Source organism: Athene noctua, chromosome 2, assembly GCF_965140245.1.
Source record: "Athene noctua chromosome 2, bAthNoc1.hap1.1, whole genome shotgun sequence".
In the NCBI taxonomy this organism is placed as follows: Eukaryota; Metazoa; Chordata; class Aves; order Strigiformes; family Strigidae; genus Athene; species Athene noctua.
In genome coordinates, this window is record NC_134038.1 from 111,619,046 (window position 1) to 111,643,174 (window position 24,129).

The 24,129-nt window shown below is 40.4% G+C and overlaps 1 protein-coding gene across 6 annotated transcripts in view; it reads left to right on the top strand.

Annotated features, from left to right (window-relative positions):
- The window catches only part of DPP6 (dipeptidyl peptidase like 6), a 567,835-nt gene that overhangs the window by 519,529 nt on the left and 24,177 nt on the right, over positions 1-24,129 (top strand). For all 6 annotated transcript variants that reach the window (XM_074899909.1, XM_074899911.1, XM_074899908.1 and 3 more), the window contains exons 13-16: positions 4,457-4,564; positions 5,147-5,238; positions 6,820-6,867; positions 8,991-9,109. In XM_074899909.1, the coding sequence (XP_074756010.1) occupies positions 4,457-4,564; positions 5,147-5,238; positions 6,820-6,867; positions 8,991-9,109 (367 nt within the window). The remainder of the gene's footprint in view (positions 1-4,456; positions 4,565-5,146; positions 5,239-6,819; positions 6,868-8,990; positions 9,110-24,129) is intronic.

Below are 24,129 nucleotides of genomic sequence, written 5' to 3' on the forward strand. Positions count from 1 at the left end.
GCACCTTGCCTTTCCTTCTTTCACCAAAGGAGTCTTTCTCAGGTGGCTGCAGATCCAGTGATGCTCAGTGATCCCTCTCTAAACACAACCAAATACACTCTTTTTTGTTTTTTTGTTTGTTTGGTTGGTTGGGTTTTTTTATTATTCCTTATTCCAGGACTTCATGCCCTTCTCTAAGACCTGTAGAAGTTCAGACTGCATTTAGCATTGTCCCCTCATTCATCCTGTTTCTGCCAAACTTGGGATAAACCTCCAAGGCACTCCTTGGTTTCCTCTCCTCACCATTTGCAGTGACCTGTATTGCACAATTCTGAACTCCAGCACTGGTCCCTCCAGGAGTCACAGTGCTCTCCAGCAGCCTCCCATCACCTTATCTCTTCCACCAAAACTGAAGTCTTTGATGGCATCATTTTGATACATAACAATAAACAGGTTGCTGCAAATGGAGTTGCTTCCTCTTTCTGTTATTGATAGCAGTGCAAGTTGGTTAACCCAAATTCCTTCTCCAGCCACAGGGTCATCTTTTGTTTAGTGATTATTCCTTCAACTCTGAGGATGACTGTGTAGTCTTCAGCTCCAACCACCTATTTCCTTCCTCCTCCATCCAGGGGCAATCACCCATCTCAGGTGAGCAGCTCTGGATAGATCTGCTTCCTGAACCAGGCCACTGTCTGTTCACACAGGCATCAGAAAGGCAAATGGGACTGGGGACCCACACTTACTTAGTCAGATTTAAGCTTCTATTTAAGCTGATGTCCTATCATAAAAGTTACCTTACTTTTTTTCTCCCCTTATACCTGAGTCTGAGAGCACTGAGTTATTGCTACATGTAGCTGACATGATGACAGCTTTGGCCTTCAGAGCAGAGGATTTCTGGAAACTGACCCTGACTGTTTGGATAGAATTCATTTGTCTCAATACAGACATCTAGCTGAGCAAAAAAGACAAGAGCCATAAGAACTTAAGAAGTGCCCTACCGAGTCTCACCATTGCTTCCTCTGCTCCATCATTCTGCCTTTAACAGACACAACAGTTGATGATATTTAAGGACAGTGTGTGAGCTGTCTGCTTTCCACAGTCTAGTCCTTTCATATTTCACCACCACCTAAAATAAAAAGATTACAGATACTTGAGATTATACCTGTGTCTATTCCCTTTAGGATCTGCTAATGAATAATAAGTTTGTTCAGTTGCTTTTCACACCTTCTGATACTAGAGGCTTCCATAAGCCTCCTGTGTCAAAAATTTCCAGAATTTCCCTACATGCTATGTAGGAAAGGGTGGGGTTTTTTACCAGCATTAAATCAATCTCCTGTGATTTTCAAGGAGGGATCTTCTGTTCTAGTGTTGTGGGATCCAGTCAATAATCATAGAATCGTAGAAAGGTTTGGGTTGGAAGGGACCTTAAAGATCATCTATATCCATCCCCCCTGCAGGGACACCTTCCACTAGACCAGGTTGCTCAAAGCCCCGTCCAACCTGGCCTTGAACACTGCCAGGGAGGGGGCAGCCACAGCTTCTCGGGGCAACTTGTGCCAGTGTCTCGCTACCCTCACAGTAAAGAATTTCTTCCTTATATCTAATTTAAATCTACCCTCTTTCAGTTTGAAACCATTTCCTTCATCCTATCCCTACACTTCCTGGTAGAGTCCCTCCCCATCTTTCCTATAGGCTCCCTTTAAGTAATGGAAGGCCACTATAAGGCCTCCCCAGAACATTCTCTTCTCTAGGCTGAACAACCCCAACTTCTCTTGATGCAGCCCAGGATACAGTTGGGTTTCTGGGATGCAAGCACACATTGTTGGCTCATAGTCTGTTTTCCATCCACCAGTACTCCCAAGTCCTTCTCCACAGGGCTGCTCTCAATCCACTCATTGTCCAGCCTGTATTTGTGCTGGGGATTGCCCTCACCCATCTGCAGGACCTTGCACTTGGCCTTGTTAACCTTCATGGGGTTTGTACAGGCTCACCTCTCAAGCCTATCCAGGTCCCTCTGGATGGCACATCCCTTCTCTCCAGCGTGTTGACCTCACCATGCACCTTGGTGTTGTTGGCAAACTTGCTGAGGGTGCACTCAGTCCCACTGTCCATGTCACCCACAAAGATGTTACACATTGCTGGTCCCAACACTGATCCCCGAGGAATGCCACTTGTCACTGCTCTCCACTTGGACATCAAGCCGTTGAACGTGACTCTTTGAGTGCAACCATCCCGCCAATTCCTTATCCACCGAGTGGTCCATCCATCAAATCCATGTCTCTCCAATTTAGAGACAAGGATATCATGTGGGACAGTGTCAGATGCTTTGCACAAGTCCAGATAGATTATGTCAGTTACTCTTCCTTTATCCACCAGCACTGTAACCCCATCATAGAAAGCCACCAAATTTGTCAGGCACGATTTGCCCTTAGTGAAGCCATGTTGACTGTCACCAATCACCTCCTTATTTTCCTTGTACCCCAAATAGTTTTCAGGAGGATCTGCTCCATGATCTTGCCTTTTTTAAAAATGGGGGTTATGTTTCCCCTTTTCCAGTCAGCAGGAACTTCACCAGACTGCCACTGATAATAGTCAACCAAAGGCTCAAATTGTATCACATGCAGAATATTTAATTATGTGCCCAGTGTAGCTCCCTAGAGTATAAAAACCTGTTCGAAAAGCCTTTCAGCCTGGCGTTCCCCCCATTTGCCATCTGGGATAAGTCACCATCTCTGTGAAGATCTAAACAAAGTTCTGGTTGTATTAATGCATTTTCTCTGCAGCAACAGGAATATGCAAACAGGCTGTCTCATTACATCAGCCGAGTGCTAAAACCTCACATCTGTCATCTGTGCCATGTCCCTCCTTCTCCTGTAACTCTGAATGAAGCTCAAACCAATCTGCACGATGCCTGCTCTCGTTGGCAGAGACGTATTGCTAGAATATATAATGAAGTAGGCACAGATATAGAAATGTACGGTGAATTCATTGCTAATACCTCTGTAAAGGAAAACCTGTCGAGCAGAAGGTTTACCCAAGTTATCAATCACAGTGGTTTTTTAGTGAGGTTTCTCTTGTCTTGAAAGACATTTGGAAATAATACAGAGTTTCATGTTTCAGGTTCAAGATCAATGTGAGAAACAAATGAAACCATTATTTCATAGAGCTGCAACAGGCTGTAAACGGGCATATTTTAAAATATATTAAAAACCTAAACAGGGGAAAATAAAAGTAGAACCAAACAGTTTGAACACCTAATACAGTGTTGATAAATCTGATAAATAGTGGAAAAGAATTAATCAGTGAAGAACTGGAAGCAAAGTAACTTACAGTAAAAATAATGTGTTAGCTTATGAGAAATAAAAATGTTTATTTCTTTGCTGTAGGTGTTTGCATTAGCCATAAATCTCCCTGCACAACTAAGTTCTTGCTGGCTCAAGTGTGGTATCTTGACACATGCCAAGCAGAAAGCCAGGGTGTTTGACTAACACTGACCCAGAGGAGGACCCAGAAGAGGCAGAGCAACAGTTTCCCTGTTAACTGCCCTTGAAGGATACATAAAGCTGGGCCAGGGAAGGCAGGGCTTATCCAGTCCCCAGAAAAGCCTGATATCACAGGAGAGGTTCAGCAGAGGTTCAGCTTTTGTTTTAGTCCCAGCTATTCAAGATTCAGAGTAGAGGAGTGTCATCTAGCCAGTTCCCTTGGTACAGTGCTACTGTGTCACACCATATGGACCATCCTTCTGCTTTCCCTTGTAATGTGCTGTTCAACAACTCCTGCAGCGGAGACTTCCCATGTGCCTCAGGGTTCCTGTACAAAAAGAAAATGAAGACCCTTCTAGAAAGTGCTTGCTTACCATATGTGGTGTTTGATTTCCTTCTGCTGAGTCTCTTCTATCCCTGGTTGAAAGTTCTAGTCACCCAATAAAAGCCAATCATCACGTTCACCTGGGAGCTCTGTGTCAAAGAGAGTTTTGCAAGATATCCTCCCCTTTTTAAATAATTCAGTGAAATAAGCATTTGTAAGACAGGAAAAGACAGCAGTTAGATGATGTTAGTTGTGTTTCCTCGAATACAGGAATAGATCAGTTCTTCCAGCAGAGCAAACAGGCTCTGTCATACTTGTGTCAGTGAGGTTCAAACCATTTTTGAAGGCTTTATTCCAACTGCCCCAAGAAGTCAGCTGTATGTGTACTTTTTGCTTTGCAAACAGGAATTGACTTTATAGGCAAGGAACTCTCCTTGCTACCCGTCTCCCTGTCTTTCCACAGCTGAAAGCTGTCTGCTTTCCTGAGAGCAAGAAGCAATAATCTTAAAAACTTTCTCCAGTATTCAGTGGGCTTTTTGTTTGCCTCAGGTTGCTGTTGAAGAGCGCTCTCTATTTCACTGTGAATTAATTTCACAGGGCTTTGCAGGGCTGAGCAATTTAAAATACAATAAATTAACAGTAATACAACCCTTAAATTTGCTGCTTACAGAATGAAGAGCCAATTTTTTCCAAGGATGGTCGAAAGTTCTTCTTTGTCCGAGCCATTCCCCAGGGAGGACGTGGGAAGTTCTACCACATCGCCATGTCATCATCACAGGTGACTCACTGCTGCTGCTTTGGGCCTCACCTGGTGCAGCAAGCAATAAAAAGTAGTATCTGTGCTTGTACCAGCAAGACTGGAAGGTGCAAATGCAGAATGTGAGTCTTCTGCATAAAACAAACCTTCAGTGATGCTTTACTGGGCATAAGATAACATGAATTTCCAAGTGAGATACTTAGAAGAAACAGGTCAACCAATCGTCTCTTTCTAAACAATATAATTTCTTTGGTTTATTTTTTAATGTCGCCTTAGTTGTACATAAATAAGTAAATCCCTGCACTGCCATAAAGGATTAATCAGAATCTCATGGGCACGCTGGATTAGAGGAAGGGGTTTGAAGCTATTCTGTGCTGAATTCATCCTATTATCTTCAGTGGAGTTATGGTTAAGGTGATTCTGACTCTATTATTTCTATCCCTACAGTTTCAAAGAAATAGCAGGGGGAGGGGGAGAAATTGCAGATGCATGGTTTATTTTTAATAGGCAATGGAGTAAAAAGAGCTCCCTTCTTCAGAAGAGAAGCTTTGCTCAGAGATCTTTTAAGCATAAAGTAATCTAATTCTCTTTTCCTTCTGGCAGCCCAATAGTAGCAGCGACAACTTAAAGTCTATTACATCTGGCGATTGGGATGTGACAAAGTTATTGGCATATGATGAAAAGAGGCATAAAATGTAAGTAAGCTTTGGTCTGACATATCAGTGTTCCTTTGTTTAGCCCTGGACTATAGAGTTAGTTACAATGGTGTGATGCATCTGAGATGTATGAGCATAAGGAGATGGAGATAAGAGAGCAGGAGAAGCTGTCTCCATTTTGTCTTAACCTCTCACACCATTAGATATATCTTGTCTTCTTTTGACTTTCTCTGCATAGTTCAAGCCTCTCTTTCTGTGACTATGAAATACATTTGTGTAGAGGAGTGGTTTCTCTTTCTGCAACTTCTGATATTAACCTCTGAAAGAAAGGAGTCTGTTTTCACTGACTACCTAGATAGTCCGGTTTAGAAAGAATCTTCTATTGACCTGCAAAAATACCAGTGCACCAGGAAAGAAGTATTTAGTTAGAATTCAAAACCAACCCCACTTCTTCAGACTTGCCCTTTATGCTTGTAAAATAACTTCTGTAAATGTTTACTTTTAAAAATACATTTCAAGAAATTACATAAGAAAATGTTTGGAAGGCTCTCTGGGGTCAAATACCATATAGATTCCTTTCCAGGCAAAGTTTCAAGTGGATACAATACTCTCATCTCTCAGTTTCTTCAGGTCACTGAACAGCTGAGTAAAAGCTCTCTGGTATATGACAAACTTTGAATGATCATTAAGAGCACAATGCTCCTTCAAGGCTTTGAATGCTCTCGATTACCAATGACTTCAGTAGGATATAAGGGACTTTAGCACTTGGCAGAGCTAAGTAGCAAACTAGCACCAAAGTCTTATTTGCATTTTAGCTGGCCAGTCAAGCAGAAAATACGACGTACAATTTGTGCAGTCAAAATATACATCTAGGCAAGTGCAGTTTATTGGAAGCAAATTGGCAGGGCTGAATATTCTGCCTGACATTATTCAACCCACAAATGTTATGTTTGCTCCTGTGGTCTGTCATTATTCACATGAAATGCATTTGGGGAATCGACCTGGACCCTGTATTTTGGACTGAGGCCGGCCACGTCCAGCAGTACCTATTACCTTCAGAACCTGTCACCACACAACAGGGCTTTCGCTGTTCAGCCAGAAAAGGAGTTCACCACAGTCTCAGCACAAAACAAGGGCAATAAAGTATTATTCAGTACTTCATACCCTGTCTTCCCTGGAAGTCCAATTCCCTTTTTCAAAGAGGATGTTTCAGTGAGTTTCACATCAGACCTCAGTTAGCTGTCTATCTGGGCAAAGAATAAAAGGTGGTCAGAAAAATAAAAACTGGTTCTAGAGAAAAAAGAAAGGTGTTTAAAGAAAATTCTGAGCCATAAATCTTAAGGTAAAAATGTGAAGGTCTTTCGTATAATCACTTGATCCTTTTCTATCCACTAACTTGGCCGGTCTAGGACCCAAACATTTCCATCCTTGTTTTAACTGCAGTGCAGCCTGCAACATATTTGCTTGAGCCTCTGCAGTGATGTGTCCCTCTGTATGTTTTTCTAATTCAGTTGAAATTTTGCTTGCATTTACAAAATCAGGAAAATGGTGATGTGAATTAAGATGTTAATAAACACCCTTCTAATGATACAATTGCCTTTTGATTTTTTTTTCCCCCAGTTATTTCCACAGCACAGAAGATTTGCCAAGAAGGCGACATTTATACAGGTCTGTGTTTTACTAACTTCACAAAGAGAATTTCCCATTTTTTCAATCTTACGTGAATCATTATATAAGCAATTGCAATAGAAACAGTTTCTTATGTGTTTGTCTTTAATGGTATTGCAATATCTTGCAATGTGTCACTGGCATAGACAGAAGAGCATAACAATAATGAACAAAACGCTTGACATTTGGAAATGTTTTACATTTAGCAATTTTCTCATTTTATTGCAAATTTTAAATTGGTCTCAAGATTGATAAACTGTCCCAAAACTTTCTGACAGAACTGCTTAGCACTTGAAAGAATTCAGAGTTACATAAACTAATGGTATAAACATACTTCTAGATAGCAGTTTTCTTGGAAAATTGATAGCACCTCACTTCTTCACAAAATTGAAAAGAAATAACAATATGTTATGTTTGCAAATGGTTTTCTTCAATTCCAGATGACTTTAGTATTCTCCCTAACTGTATGATAAGTAAAAGGCTAGTTTAATAGTAAGCTATTGGTAGTGTAGCTATTGCGAGGTATCGTGAGAGCAGATTATAAAGGGGAGGAAATCCAAACTTTTAAATAATTATTTTGGAATAATTATTGCATTAGTCCTGTTTTTCTTCTCAACCACTCCCCTGTCATCTCACCATCTGCAATGAAGGGCAGAGCTGATGATAACATCAGTTGATAAGGGACAATCAGTACATTTTTCTACTCTAACATGATGTCATACCTTTTTTCCCTCAGTGGGAAGGAAACTACAGTGAACTAAATTACATGTAATTCAGTCATTTTTTCCTTTCACTGCACTCCACAGTGATTTGAGAGTAGCTCAGCTCAATGTTTATTTTCTTGAAGAAAAAAAATCAAAAATAGTATCGACCATTCTTTTCTATTGAAATGGGAAGAAAATCTCATTTTAAAAGCTGAGTCTAGGCAGAACTGCTCAAGAGATGCTGGCATGAGTCAAAGTGCTTCCCACTCCTTGAGCATCTTGGCATGCAGCTCACTCTGGTGCCGCATTAACCTCACCTCCCCACATAGGCAACAGGGAAAGAGATGCCCAACATGTCATCATCCTTGACCTTACTTTGATGACACAGGGATCTTGGCCTCACATCAGGTATTTGATTTCCTGTGCTGGGTAGTTTGACCATCTCTCATCCCAGCCCAAGGGTGTCAGATCAGCAGCAACCTTGGCATATGTTCATTGACAAAGCTCCACTGGAGCTCTGACAGCTTATATCAGATGAAGATCTGCTTGGGTTTTTTCTCTTTTTTTGCCTGATTTAGAAGCCTTAAATGGGTTCTAAGTCAGAGACATGATCTGACCCTAAACAAGAACACGAGAGCTCTTCAGCTCAGTCGATAGCCCTAAACAGGTTGCTCAGCCTCATCTCTTTCTACCTTGAAATGGTAGCAAAACCCACTCATCTTCTTTACAGTAATACTGGAAAGATTTATTATTTAATATTCTTGAAGCATTTTGAAGCTTTAGCAGTGCAAAAATGTTATTTATTAATATTTGCTAATGATCTGTAATTCATTCTTCAGTATATAGTAAACTCTTAGAAAGCACTTCTGAGCATATGGAGAGGCCATGTTGCCATGTTACCTTCTTCAGAAACAGATCCCTAAATACAATCTTTCCTTTCTACCTGGATGTTATAAGAGCATGTATTTAATCAACCAAAATGGGCTTTGGCCTGTGAGGCAGCTGCTAGCAAATCAGACCAGTGAGGCAACCAGTAGGAAACTTAAAGAAAACAATTCCAGCTCTTTATTGCCTGTAGGTGTAGAAATACCTCTCCATTGTTTCATGCCTTCATTCACCAAATTACTTCCTGTTGTGGAATTGCAACCATCATTTTCTTTTAAAAACTATAATTTCCCTCATAACCACCTGACCTTGCAAAAAAGAAGACATCAGTATCTTTTTATATATTCTCCATTCTGGAAGAAAAAAAAAAGCCATTACTGCTATTTAATCTCAACCAAATGGAAATGCTTTGTCTCTTAGTAATGTTGGACAGATTATATTTATGTTCTTGTACAGTACAGTAAGGTTCAAGTAATGTTTCTTCCAGATAACATTTACTCAATGACCTTCATGGACTTGTATTAACTTTTTCAGTGCAAGCACAAATGGAAACTTCAACAGACGGTGTCTGTCTTGTGATCTGATTGAAAACTGTACTTATTTCAGTGCATCCTTCAGTCACAATCTGGAATACTTCCTACTGACATGTGAAGGTATGTTGGGTTTTGCTATTGCACTTGTTGTGCCTAAGGATGGGAATTAGAGCCAGAATTGATAACTTTAGATATCGTGTGTTCCTGTGCGCAGCTTTGAAAGACTGGCCATAAGTATCTGTGTCACTTTGCTTTTAAAGCTTTAATCTTAACTCTTTTTTTTTTTCTTCTGGTTTTTTTTTTATTTTTAACTAGAAAGCAGATGTGTGCATATCTGACTATTGAAGGTAGAGGTACATTCCTCTAGCCACTCCCGGAGTACTTAAGTTAAAGTAACAGCAAAACCTAGAGGCCATAGAGCATCATAAAGTTTGAGAGAGATAGACCAGTGAGGTGGGATTAACTGTGGTTGATTAGGACTGAGTTCCAAATGCATCCGCTCGTACCAGTACTGTGAACAGGAGGATTCAGAGTAAGTTACAATGAAAAGACAGTATGCCAAGAAAAGGCATTTTGCAGAAAGCTACCTAATGGACAATGTGAGTACAGGATATCTAGTGTTTCACTGCTCGTTCATCATAAATTTACCTTAACTTGGAGTAATCTCTGGATCCAACAGAGATTTCATTGAAAATGCCTTAGAGCATCCAAAAGGCTAAGGGTAGGGGACGTTTCAGAAGAGTCATAAAAGTCAGCTTTCTCTAGCTCTGTTAAGAATAAATTCAGAACTACGTAGCCTTTAATCCTACATAATTTAATTCTGCTTAATTATCTTAAATTGCATACGCAATGCATGCACACCAGTTGTCCACTGCTATGACTGAAGCTGCTCAAATAGCTGCATGCCCTCTAAAACAAGCATTGCAAAGCAGCAAGCCAACAAGAAACGCCTTATTTTCAACAGCTCAGGAGAAAACAAACGTGTGTGTAACATAAAATATATGCTGTCAGAAGCAGCTATATATGTCTCTGCTGAACATTATCAGACTGTTTGGCAATGCATGGACTACCGCTTCTCTGACTGGCAAGTATTCATTGGTGCCAGTAGCTGTTTGTGGTGAACATATAAAATGATGATAATAAAATGGAGAAGTAGAATGGTTAACATATTACCAAGCAAAATGTCTGGACATGGATATTTGTAAAAACATGTTCTGCCCCAAGGAGGGAACATGGACTGTATTTTGGGGGCATTTACAGGTATTCTGAAAAATACCTGGAAATACAGTACAGAAAAGTAGCATTAACAGTACAATGGACTAATTAACTCAACAGACTACCTGTAAATCTCTGAATCTGTAGTTACGGCAGACATAGGCAGAAGAATGTCATTTCCCCCAAAAAATTCAGGTCTATAATAAATATTACTATGTTTATGAAGTTTGTCTCTTTAAAAAAAAAAAACCTGTACATTTTTCCTCTTGTTTTCATTTCAAGAAAATCTGTCAGTAGCTACTGGAGACAGTGTCTATTGCCTTTGCACCAAGATAATTGCTTTACCATAATTAGAAGCATTTTTGAATAACAAGATAAAGGTTTCTAAAGGGTCTTATCAACAATTATGGGGTGATGTATTCGGATAACATTATATTTCATTCACAAAAACCTGTAGTGATACCTGAAGAGATTCATGAGTTTTATTAGTGTCTACATTAATCCAAGTATAGAACATAATGATTTTGCCTAACAAACTGTGGGCCAGATTCTCAGATGCTCTAAACAGTACCTCCATTGTAAGGTCATTAGACTTAGATCTGTTTACATCTGCTGAGTATATCTTTGTCTGAATTTTCATTATACAGGACTAAATTGTCAAACTGTAATCTCAGAGTAGCATAAACACAGCACAGCTTGAACTATGGAGCTAATTTCAATGCCTCCATTCAGATGCCTTTGCAAAATATGTATAGATGAGAAAATACAGAGATCTTGGTAAGATTTCTGTTTTCAAAGACTTTACAAAAATATCAGTCCATTACATTTGGTGGAGTTATTCCTTACTTCCATAACTGCAAGTGAGACATCATTCAACTTCTTTGCTTTCAAGCAGTTTACAGAAACACCATTTCTTTTCAGCACTTTTCATGTAGGATCCGTCTAACGTCAGATACCTACTATGGGTACATTTACAGCAGAGACAACTCCCTTTCGTTCCTGTTACAGCTGATGTGAGTCATGTCAGTGGAAATATCTGTTCTGGATGAAATGCAGACTTCCGGATAAAAGTAATCATCCCATCAGACTTTGGTCATAGAACTAGGGTAGAGCTGTTGTGATTTGATGGATCCACTAATAGGAGACTTCCTTTTCCACAGCTCCTCAGGCTGCTTAGACAGAGCTTGGTCTTGCCTCACTTTCTCAGGGTATTATTTTATTGTTCATAAGCCATCATACTCTAGTATCTTTTTGATTAGCAGAAAAACCTATTTATTCATAGACACATACAATACATAGATGAAAAAGCTATTTTCTGAGCATATATCAAGGAGCCCTGCTTACCCTGCAGTTGATCAAGCAGGTAGAGCAGCAGCAGCCCACCAGATTGGACAAGTGTTTCTTCTGCAACATCTGCTACCCAGGGGCTTCTGCCAGGAGTTCCCACCTCTGCTTCCCCCAGAAAATCACAGTTGGAGTCAATGTTAATGATCAGACAGTAGCAGACAGTACTATTGCTGTTTGATGCTTTCTTCTCCACCTATGTTGTATAAAAGCACCCAGAGCTTGCTGTATACTCTGTGATTGTCTACAAAAGTGTGTGTTTGTAGGAGTAACTGCTGTATGACTTGATATCAGACACATATGTATCTTCAAAGGTAGATAAATATAAATTATTTTACTACAGTCAAGCCTGTAATAATTTAAAAAATTGTATTTTCTCAGCTGTCCACAGGACAGATGCATGGGCAAATATTTCTGGTTTGAAAAGAATTTTTGTACTGACACTTAGTGACTAACCTCCACCATACCTCAGTTTCACTCCATTGCTTTTATTAACTTGCTTTGTGATCAGCTGCAAACTTTGCTAGATTTAGAGACACAGACACAACTATTGCTCAGATTAACTTATCTAAAACGGATAGCAAGGCTTGTAAGATTTGATTAAGCAACCGATGCATATAAAGTACTCAGTGATACTTAAATGAAAGGCAACGGAAAGCAAAAACATATCTTTAGAAAAAAAACCCCTACAACCAAATAAGAAAAGTCTGGCATTGTTCCATTGTTCATTTGATCCCAAAGGTTGAGAGTTGGAAGTTTTCTACTCACTGCTTTGGTACCTTAGAGGCAGCATATAATTGTCTTAAAGGATTTTTTGCTGTTCTGCAGACTGTGCCTAGCACAGACTGAAATGAGAGAAGTATGCTGTAATAAAAAGTAACCTCTCTTTTAAGAGGACAATGTAATGCTTGCTGTCAGGAGGCAACATTTATTGCAATCACTTAGTCCCAGAAGGCTAGTTACCTTATTTTTCATCTAATTTTATATGCTTATAATTGAATTACCATAGCAGGATCTAAGGAAACATGATGCTTTGCAGACTGCTGTTAGATTGTCTGTCTCCTCTAGACACTGTCGAAAAAACAATATGTGCTAGAGCAAGGTCACTCCTACTGTCATTTTCATCATAAAATATGGGCTTACACTTCTGTCTCCTCTCATAAACCAGCACAGGCACTACCACTGATTCCCTCTAAGATAAACAGAAATAATATCTGGATAGAAGGGGTTTGCTACTTTTTACATAAATTTAGTTGGGGATGGGGTTTTCTCATCTGGAATGAGATGTAAAATTCAATTGCATAGAGAAAAGGGTAAGAAATGACAAGGTTTGGTTGTGGAAAGCAATTTATTCCAGTTTCTTTAGTGGGGCTTAAACACAGAATCACAGAATTGTCTAGGTTGGAAAAGACCTTGAAGATCATCTAATCCAACCATTAACCTAACACTGACAGTTCCCAACTACACCATATCCCTCAGTGCTATGTCAGCCCGACTCTTAAACACCTCCAGGGATGGGGACTCCACTACCCCCCTGGGCAGCCCATTCCAACACCTAACAACCCCTTCTGGAAAGAAATGCTTCCTAATATCCAGTCTAAATCTTCCCTGGCGCAACTTGGGGCCATTACCTCTTGTCCTATCACTTGTTACTTGGTTAAAGAGACTCATCCCCAGCTAACTGCAGCCTCCTTTCAGGTAGCTGTAGAGGGCGATGAGGTCTCCCCTCAGCCTCCTCTTCTCCAGACTAAACGCCCCCAGTTCCCTCAGCCACTCCCCGAACGACCTGTGCTCCAGAGCCTGCACCAGCTTTGTTGCCCTTCTCTGGACACACTCGAGTCATTCAATGTCCTTTTTGTAGTGAGGGGCCCAAAACTGAACACAGGAATCGAGGTGCGGCCTCACCAGTGCCGAGTCCAGGGGTAAGATCCCTTCCCTGTCCCTGCTGGCCACGCTATTGCTGACACAAGCCAGGATGCCATTGGCCTTCTTGGCCCCCTGGGCACACTGCTGGCTCCTGTTCAGCCGGCTGTCAATCAACCCCCCCAGGTCCCTCTCTGACTGGCAGCTCTCCAGCCACTCCTCCCCAAGCCTGTAGCGCTGCTGGGGGTTGTTGTGGCCCAAGGGCAGCCCCCGGCATTTGGCCTTATGGAAACTCCTCCAGTTGGCCTCAGCCCATGGCTCCAGCCTGTCCAGGTCTCTCTGCAGAGCCTCCCTACCCTCGAGCAGATCAACACTCCCACCCAACTGGGTGTCATCTGCAAACTGACTGCGGGTGCACTCGATCCCCTCGTCTAGATCATCAATAAAGATGTTAAACAGGAGTGGCCCCAAAACCGAGCCCTGGGGGACACCACTCGTGGCCGGCCACCAACTGGATTTAACTCCATTGACCACAACTCTTTGGGACCGGCCATCCAGACAGTTTTTTACTCAGCAGTACCATGGTACCAACACAACCATGCAAGGCTGAATGACACTGAGCCAGTAAAGCACTAAAGACCATTTTTAGGTGATAGCTCCTTCTCATATGAAGGATGAAGCCTTATAAACAACTACCACTGTAGTCAGCTGTGTAATGGTTTAGAATTTCCATTTTAAATAGATGTACCTTGTCTTCAATGGCTCCTGCCCTTGCTCCCTAGTGTAACCTGCCATCACTATTAAAACTTGAGTCCTAAGGAGGTTGTTCATGGAGGAAGAAAGGACATGCAACCATTTCTGTTGCAGGCTAACCTGTACTCTGACATTCCATGTAGCAAGTTTGGTTACAGTGTCTCAACTCTCTTAAAAAATTTGTGAAGTCACTGAGACTTTTGCTTGAACACACAGAACTGGCAAAGATTTTCTGGATCCCGGGGTTCAATTCGCTATTGCAGACAGCGGCATTGTAGCATTCTTCACATTAATTGGTCAGTCTCCATCAACTGACCTCAGCCATAAGCGGATCCCGGCCAACTCAATGAATGTGGGGAGGTGTGAGCTGCCCCACAAAGGGTTAATGCCTTCTAGCTCTGACACAAGAAGAATAGTGAGAAGACCTCTGGCACTTGCATACATTACTGCCATTAATGCCATTTAATACATGATGAAAATGATAGGGGGGGTGTCGTTCACTGGAATGCCTACCAGCCTGCTAATTAAAGTTCTCCATAATCTTGCATTATCAGGAAGGGATTAATCATTTTTAGGGATAACACAAAGAAAATCGGTAGTTACACAGAGAAGAGAGAACTGTAATGAGGGCTAAGAGAAAACTATTATCTCATGCTTGGCATGGTTGCTGGTGATAGAGAAGTGCCTTTACCACTGTACTGTGTATTATCCTTTCATTCATTGACCAATATGGGAAAATTCAGATTTCACTTTGCAAAGAGACAACAGTGTAACAGAACAGGGAACAATATCTTCTCCTACAGGTCTCAAGTCCTTCCTCCTTTTCCAGAAACAGTAAGATTGTTTTGATTCAAAATACCATAAAATCACTATACTTTGTCCTAGCTCTTTGAAGATTATCTCTACTGGAACCTCTGTTTGTAGTTTACTGGTAGTCCTGACTGTCAGCATTGTGCAAATCAAATTTCTTCAAACCTGTCTCTCTCTTTGAAGAAAGGAAAATAGAGTCTCCTAATAAAAACCTTTAAGTATTATCACCTGATTTGGATGTCCTGTCTAGCACTGTGGTTATCAGTAGCTTAGCCTAGATGCTGTGGATCAGTAATCACAGGTAACAGGAATGAAGTCATTTCTACTGTTTTTAGCAGGAAATTTTGTAGCTGTAGAGCAAAATGATATGTTGTAACTGAGCTGTGCTTGATAAAATACCTAAAGCAGCAACAGGAAAGGAATTTATCTGAGTATATGTCTGCTTTTCCTCAGGTATGTCCTCTGAGCCAGCAGCCATGAAGACAACAGCTATGTAACTACACTTCTGGCTCTACAGTACTGAAGGATGCCTATAGATCTGGGGAATCTTTTAAAATAGGATGTATAGTCTTAGGTCCTGCCAGATAAAATCCTGGTTCAGTCCCATAAACAGAGAACAAGTTGTGCAAAAGCAAGTTGTAGGAAAACTTTGCAATTTAAGGATCCCCTTTGAGAGCGATTCATAGTAATGAAGAAGAAACACAACCAAATTAGCAATAATTTGAATCAAATTCCTCATACCATTGTACATGTAATTCATTCTGTCTGTATATTTATGAGTTTTAAAGACAAGTGCTGCAAGTTTATTCTTTATAGAGGCAGCACATAACTATAAATCTCTCAACTCCTCAAAATGTTTCTTGAGAATTTAATTATCATCTTTTCTCCCTCTTGGTGGAATATGGAAACACCATCTGGACATGAGAACACTTAGGAGCATTACTTGCTGCTTTCACTTATTAGGTTTATTCTGAGCATTAAAAAGTGCTTTTATTATTCTACATTTATTTTATTTTCCAGACTTTTGTTGAAGTAAGTAAAGTCTTTCACTACCAAGTTTCATCAAATCATCTGGCTCTGCTTTGTGGCAGGTTGCCCTGACCTAACTGTTAATCACGTTTTAACACCATAGAATCCAGAGCATGATTTATCAAAGTTCACCCTTCCACTATGGAGAGGTCTAAAACCACGTTTCGGAATAATTTTACAAATTTAGACTTTGCTACCCTCTGATATGGTCGCAACACAGGCTCCTACCCACAGAGGTGATACAAGTCTGAAATGTATGCTTACACTTCTGAAAGATGCCCTATACGCAGAAATTTTTAGAGTAGGTTAGTCAAAGTTACAAAAGACATTAAGGGAAATCATTAATTTATAATGAGGGCTGCTTTAGGAGAATGCATCAGCTCAGCATTTATGCTTGTTGGGACCAGGATTCAAAACAGGGCTCATGCCCTTGATCAGTGCAATCTTTCTAAATCCAGTTAGCACCTCTTCTGATTTCTTGTAATAATGTGGCAAGGGACTTTTACTGAGAAACACTACCCAGCACTCCTGTGCAGAAGAACTTTTAAAGGAGGCTGGAGGTGGTCAGAAAAGTGGGAAAACTGAGTCATTAATGCTGTCTTATGTGCTTTATAGCCCATATCTACAGCATGAGGTAAGCCCAGCCAACATCCTTTGAAACACGAGCATCCAGCACCATTGCCATTGACGTAGTTCAGCTCAAGGATTTAAAACCCCATCTTTTTTCTTTTTTTTTTTTAATGTGGGTAAACATAAAATTCTGGGCATTGATTCTAGTATTTTGGCTATACTTAGATGCCATTACTGCATGAAGATTTTGTCTTTTTTGAGGAGATAGATATTGTGGAAAATCTAGTTTTTTATTCTCTCATGGGATTGTGAACGCTTGAATGTGTTCCAAAGAAAAGCTAAATTAAAACCGATAAAGTGCTTGGATTTGTTGATGAATTTCACTGTAACAAAGTAACATTTTAATTTGCCCATCTTCTCATGGAATCAGTCCATTTCATCTGCACTTTCTATAATGCAGAGTTTGGCGACTTTTTTCCCCTGAAAAATCCCATAAAATACTAGAGGTATGAGTTTTAATCAACAAATTTCTTCACAAAAATGTATCAGTTCTAAAATAACACTCATGAGGAGTTTTTTTCTGTAATATTCATCACAAAAAAACAGGTACTTCTACTGCTAGGGACTTACTTTCTGAATAAAAGTGTGTGAATCCTTTCTGCCTCAGTAAAGAAGATCATGACATTGTCTTTCACCATGAGTGAATCAAATCATATTTTGCTTCAGTTTCTCCATTAGTATGAGGGGGCCATGGAATCATTGCAGAGATGTTATTGGCAGTAATATGTACATCTATGTCTCTTTGAACAGGAAGAGCTTAATATTCCTTAATATCTCAGGATAATTCTATATTGAGATTTATCAGGATACAGGGAAGAGGGAGTAGAAGTTTTATTGTTGGTAAAATAAATACTGCATGAAGTGTTTAATTTGCGGTATGGAAAGATGTATAAAGCCCTTTGCAACCTTGCCCCAGATGATCATTTTCATGCTTTTACAAAGTGGGGAGCAGAGGTAGACCAAGAATTAGTGGCTCGCCTATGGCCACATCTTCAGTCAAGTATTGTGACCCCCATTTCCTTCCTCATATTGCAAGACAGCACTCCAAGGAAAAGCACATTGGCTACTGGAACAGACCAGAAATGTTTCTAGCTCTGTAGCTTGTCTCCATCAGTGGATGGTGCATAATTACCCTCTTCAGGATTTTTGCGATAATGTACCCATCAGGGACATGTCTGCCCAGCTCCTGCAATAAGAGGTTGGCTCATGCCTTCGGGCAGGAGAATAATGAACCTCTGTCTACATCTTTCTCAATTCCTTCATTTAATCAGACCTTTTAACCTGTGCCATTTGGGCCAGACCTACCATCCCTGGAAAGCAATGGAAAATCTGGAGAGAAGGATTTTTTATCCTAACTATAGACAAGCAGATTCCAGGAGCCATAAAGGGATGTGAGAGGTCTACCATTCATAAAGCACAAGTTCATAAAGCAACATTTTGTCCATAAAACCTAACTACATTGCTCATGTATTGCCTTACATATCACATAGAAATCTTGCATATCACAGTCTCATCAACAGCATTCCTGGAACCAGACTGTTCTTAGTAGTTGTTATGCTCAGGTAACCATCAGCACAAGCAATAAAGAAAGCACACAGCTTAGCTTTTCCCTGGATCTATTTGGCTCTTTATGGACTATAAAACAACTTAATATTTAGGCAAATGTATCTGCAAAAAGTAGAGGTATTGCTTTCTGTTTTCCCTTTCTATAACAAAATAATAATGTCATTTGTATAGCACTGTTGGATTCTCTAAATCCTGAGTTGAATGTGGACACCTATGATACATATACTTACAAATAGGTGGGTTTTGTATGAGTTGTTTTAATTTGTTGGTCTGTATCTAGACATGGAGAGTTCAAAGACACATTTGGTTAACAGTGGTCTGAGAAGTCCTAACTGGCTGCAAAATGCTAGTTAGGACACGTTAGATTTTTTTCTCTGTCACAAGCTCCTTTAGAGATCCCAAACAAGTCTTGTAATTCCAGCTTCCTAGAGATGTTGTGAAAATAAAATCCATTACTGACTGCAATGCAATGCTCAGATGTGCAGTGACAATAAGGGGCATAGAGGCTCCTAGGTGAATAAATTACCAGAGTGGTTTTGAAAGATTCAGTGAATCTTCAATCTATTCACTGCAGAGAAACCTTCCTAGCAGAAACACAGCTATTAGTGTGCAGGAGAGCACTCCCGTAACAAAACCAGCATGTAAAGTGATTAAATCATACCGGAGTGAAGAGTTAACAAGGCATGGCTGCACACGTTTGCTGTTAGCTCACAGCACTGCGCGATGTTTCGTCTCAATCGCAATTCAATAACTAGTCTGTAATTACATCACAGGCCTTAATAAGTGCAGGGCCAGTTCTCCCAGGTGCTGAATGCTCTTAAATCCCACCAACCACAGCGGGAGCTGGAGGTACCCAGAGCAGCAGAAGGGAGCCCCTTGGCATGTCACAGGATGGGACTCCAGCAAGACCAACCTCCCATGCCACCGTAGCATTGCTCAGTGTCTTTAGATAGGCAACAACCCCTTGAAGGGATTGAATTTTGAGTTATAGCAGCAGTAAAGCAGTTATGAAAAATATAATAACCCATTTTGGCTTAGAGGATGTCGTTATGTATTATATGTTTTTACAGCACTGTGAGCATGTCAGGAACTAGGAGACACAGTGCAGCTGTGAAGGGAGATATCATCCTGCAACTTTTTTGGTTTGGAGGGTCCTTAGATATGTATGTACGTGCAGTTTGCTCCTTGTGGGTGATATGAAAGTATTGATCTTCTAAGAAGGATTTGAACAGGGAAAAAAGTGTTTGCTTGTCTAACACTACAGGGACGGTGTTTATTAGGAGTGTTTTCTGTTGATAACACCCAGGTTAAAATGGTAGAAACTCTTTTTCTCGCTTTTGAGAGGTGAAGAAGCTGAAGCTCCTATTTAGCCTCTCCACGTAACCACTCCAGCGTGGCTTGGAGCATCTCTGGCAGATGTCTGGGGAAAGCTTGCTGCTGTGGATACAAGTATCTCACTCCAGGGCCTGAAACAAACATTAAATGCACACAGAGGAAATAAAATGCACACAGAGGAAATACCTACATTTAATCCCTACTTAAACTTAGTTACGTAAAAGCCTGCTGCCTGAAAATATTTCCGAAGTATGTGGGTTTAGTGTCAACTAATAATATCATAAAACTACCCATCATGCTAATGACAAAGCATCTTAGAGTCTCCAAAGAACTTCCTACTGAAATTCAAGTAAATGCTTTTCAAGTGCAGCTGGTCCTACTAAGAGGGCCACAGCCTGGCAACTCAGGTGACCTTTGGTGGGGATCATAGTAAATTACGTTGTTGAGGTAGTCTGAAGAGACTTAATTGGATGCTGAAATAACTACTAATGCTGGAAAGGGGTTTTATTAACCAAGTCAAGAGCCTATGGATAGAGAATTGCAATAGGCATGCTCTGGTTTAAACAAATGTGAAAGGTTGCTTCCCAGATTTTACCAATGGGGTATGCACCACACTTCAGCATAGTCATATCAAGAGCTCTGAAGACCCCAGCCAAGGCTGGGAGCCAACTTTAAATACTTTCCTTACTGCAGGTGCTATAAGCGATAGCTCCCAGGTGGTGATAGCTCCCAGGAGGAGAAGGCTCAGGGGAAGGTGTGCTTTCTACCTGCTCTCCCGGCTGATTGTGCCTCTCTGTGCACCACCTTGCCTTGCTATGAACTGCAATAACCACCTATAAAGCGCTTTAGAGCATTTTCCATCAATACATCTTGGAGGACCACAGCACTGTATGTCCACAAGGACTGGAGAACATATTAGGTCACTGGGTGACTGTTATCTGTTGTGACCAGAATGGTTTCCTATACATGCATGATTACAACAACACTTGGGTTTTTGTATACCCAGTAGCGGGAGGCTATAATTAGTGCTTCCAGGCAAACTGTGACCTTTTGGAACTTTTCCTGAGGCTTATGAAGCTTAAATTAGTTTCTGCTGTTTGAAAGCATGCATGGACTTAATCTCTGGGTCCTATTTATATTATAATTACTATATAATTCACATTTGCATTCACTTGACTCCCTTTCTTACTCAACAGCCGAGGTTGGCTCTTGCATCTCAACTCTTTTGTGTGCAGTTCACGGGTCAGAAATCCCATGAGTAAAGGCAGGTTGGGGTGGGGAGAGCTCATTCTCGCTCCCTCACATGATCGTAGGACTTCAAAATAGCAGATTGATATGAAAAATGCTTTTTACGCAAACAGAAGGTACCACAAGAGCTTTTTCTCCAGAAAAAGAGACGATGCTACTAGTGGTTTGGAATTTGAAAGATAAGTTCTTTTCTATCAGCTGTTAACAACATCGTTAGTAAAGTGGTCTGAGGTTAATTAAAATGGTGGCTTTTGTGGGTGTCCAGTTACATTTTGTCTTCCTTTAAGTAGACCATTCATTTATGTTATAAAATATTTCACTGTATTGTTATACATCTTTAATGAGGTGTAAAGTACCCATAAATACTCAGTGACATAGAGCAAGTGGAAAAAAATATGCATGAGTATTTAATAATAAAACACCTGTAATTTCCAGTTGGAAAAAAACGGATCGTACCATGGAAAAAACACCGATTGTGGAATGAAAGTGAAACTCCTATCGCCTTTAAAATTACCTCATTCTGCAAAGCACTATGTGTTCCTTGCTTTTACATGCTTTGATCCTGTTTTCTTTTGGACTCTTGCTCATAAATATGAGCTGTCTGGCATTGCCCAGAGGACGGTGATCTATCATCTGCTTGCAGCCAGGGTTCTTGTCATTCGGTCATTCTGCACATATAAAATTTTATCTGAACTCCACTCATAGGAGATAAATGACCACGACAACAGGCTTCCTCCAATGCTTCAAATGATGAAGCTTCACAAATCAGGCAGTGGCCTCCTGCATGTTGAGTCTAGGGTGCATGTGCGTTATTTCCAGCTATATGAGCGACCTTGGTTGAACTCATTATTCTGCAGTGGATAGTACAGATGTTACCATCCCACAAGATTTAAAGCTTCCTCTAAGGAAAACTGCTTCTTTCACCTTGTTTGCCAGCTGGATCAGCTGTAAGGTTTATTGCTGGCTTTTGTTTTCTGTTCGCATGATACTTGTTTAGTCCTTTATTAATGCAGTCAGTACATTAAGGATATGTTAAAAACTGAGAACTCATGAGAGTAAAACAGCTTAATAACTAGAAAATGTGAAGCAATGTTATTTGTATGGTGGTTTTTTGTTAAAGTTAATACCCAGCATCAGTTATTACTTAACTAGCTACGATACCACTATTTTCTTGCAAGAGAATTTTACTTATGAAAAAGAAGAAATTAAGATTATCGAAATCAATTTATACTAGGCTTTTAGTGGAATAAACAGAAAATATGAAGTGGGATTTTATTCTGTCAGTGTTAATGAGTTGTAAAAGGCACTGAGAAGAGAGTGTTTTCTTTCATGCTGCAATTACAAGGAAATATCCTTTTCCCTTGAATGTATGTTTATTAGAGGAGCTGGGAGGAGTAACAGGGACTGCAATGCTCTTCCTCCCCTTCTACAGCTTTACCAGGACATGGCTACACAGTCTCTCCAGCATGATGGTACTGCCATTTGTGATACTTTTTAATCATGGAATCACAAAATCATAGGAGAATTCAGGTTGCAAGGAACCTTAGGAAGTCTCTAGTACAACCTCCTGCTCCAAGCAGCATCAGAGAAGAAATCAGACCAGGTTGCTCAGGGCTGTGTCTAGACTTGTCTTCAGAGTCTCCAGGGATGGGGAGTGCACAGTCTTCCTGGGCATCCTGAGTTATCCAGAGACTTTCCAAGGTAGGCAGGTAATACAGAAAATGTCAGGCATGTTCCTCCACATACAGTATTTCTTTTAGGATTAGCATTTACTAATCCAGTAAGAAATCTACGTTTTAAAAATAGGGACAAGTGTTAAAATTTTGCTTTCTTCCCTTTTCAAAGTTTTCATAAAATTGAAGTGAAAGAAGTTGAATTAATGAAGAATTCAATTAGAAATAACAGGAAATAAAACAAATTGAAAAAAAGAGAGTTGGTTATGGGGATTTCTCTGTTCAGATTCATTCTTCCAACCATAGATCTGAACCAGCATACTAGAACAAAACACCTTAGCCTTTTGGGAAGTCAGTGATCCCCACATGAGCTGGAGTGGTTTCCTCCTATCTCCGGTATTTACGTCTCTGGGTATACAGTCATGGTGAATTACCAGGTTCAGGAACTCTGCAAGCTAATTCTCCTAACCTACTTCCTTTCTACAGCTGATCTTACCACTATAATGGATGAATTGCTGCAATGTTTCTTGAAGGTTGTAGGTTTTCCACATTTCTCTTTGAAACCGTCCACATACGTTATTGCATTTAGCTTTTGAAAACCTTAGCCAAAGCCTCATGAAAGAAAGGAAATGCTTTCATTCAGTCCAGTCGATGTGATACCTCATTGGATTATATTAATTAAGAAGCAGAGGATGGGGATTAGCAAAAGAATTGTACAGGAAGGTTAAGTACCAGCTAAATGAAAGAAGGCAGTAGATTATGATGAAGAGAAATCTAAGGCTAATTGGAGATCAGCAGCAAGGTTCATTAGGAGCTGGTCTTGGGAATGACCTTACTTAGATTGTTCCTTGGCAGCCTGTGAACCCAAAGCTGGATGCAGCTAATGGAATTTGTTAAGGCCACAAAGCTTTTAAGCATCGTCAGAAGACAGAGAGAAATACTAGAGAAGTTGACTGTCTTGCCGGGCTGGAGTAGGAGAAATTAATAGCACAAAGAGCAAAATTAAGTACACGGTGACTCAGGGCAAGAATTTGTGTTGTATGCTTGAAGCTCAGAAGTTACAAATGCATCAGAAGAGCGGATGAGTGCCAGGACATACAATGCTGATCACTGGATGACTGCAAACCATCTAATGGCTGTGGTCATGGAAAAGGCAAACGCTCTTTTAGGATGGATCAGGCAAACAGTTTCCCAGTATAAGGACCCGTTAAGATGTCCTCTGCAGCAGGGGTAGAGTCCTGGTCATTTCTGTTCAGGAAGGAGGAACTGAATCTTTTTGCATTAAAGAATAAGAGAAAAATAAACTTTGTCTCTTAAAAAAGGGAGCTAAAATAATCTAGTTTATCCTACTGGATGAGAGCTTTGGTGACACATGACTGCTCTAACTATAATGGGAATACTCATGATTAGAAGAAAAGAGGTTGCTGGAACAAACCCAGAAAGGTGTAAATTGGAGTGACAGCCAGTGTAGCTTCAAGTTAGAAGGCAGCTCCTATCAGGAGAGCAAGACACCAGTAGGAATTACATCAGTGAAAACAGAGTTATATATAGAGGGTGTTTGTCAAAACTTATATAATACACAATTACCTGAAGAAGCAAGGGAGGGTATTCTCAGACACGGAGGTCCCATGTCCTTCTGTGTTTCAGTGACCACAGAATACACAGTGGGATGGA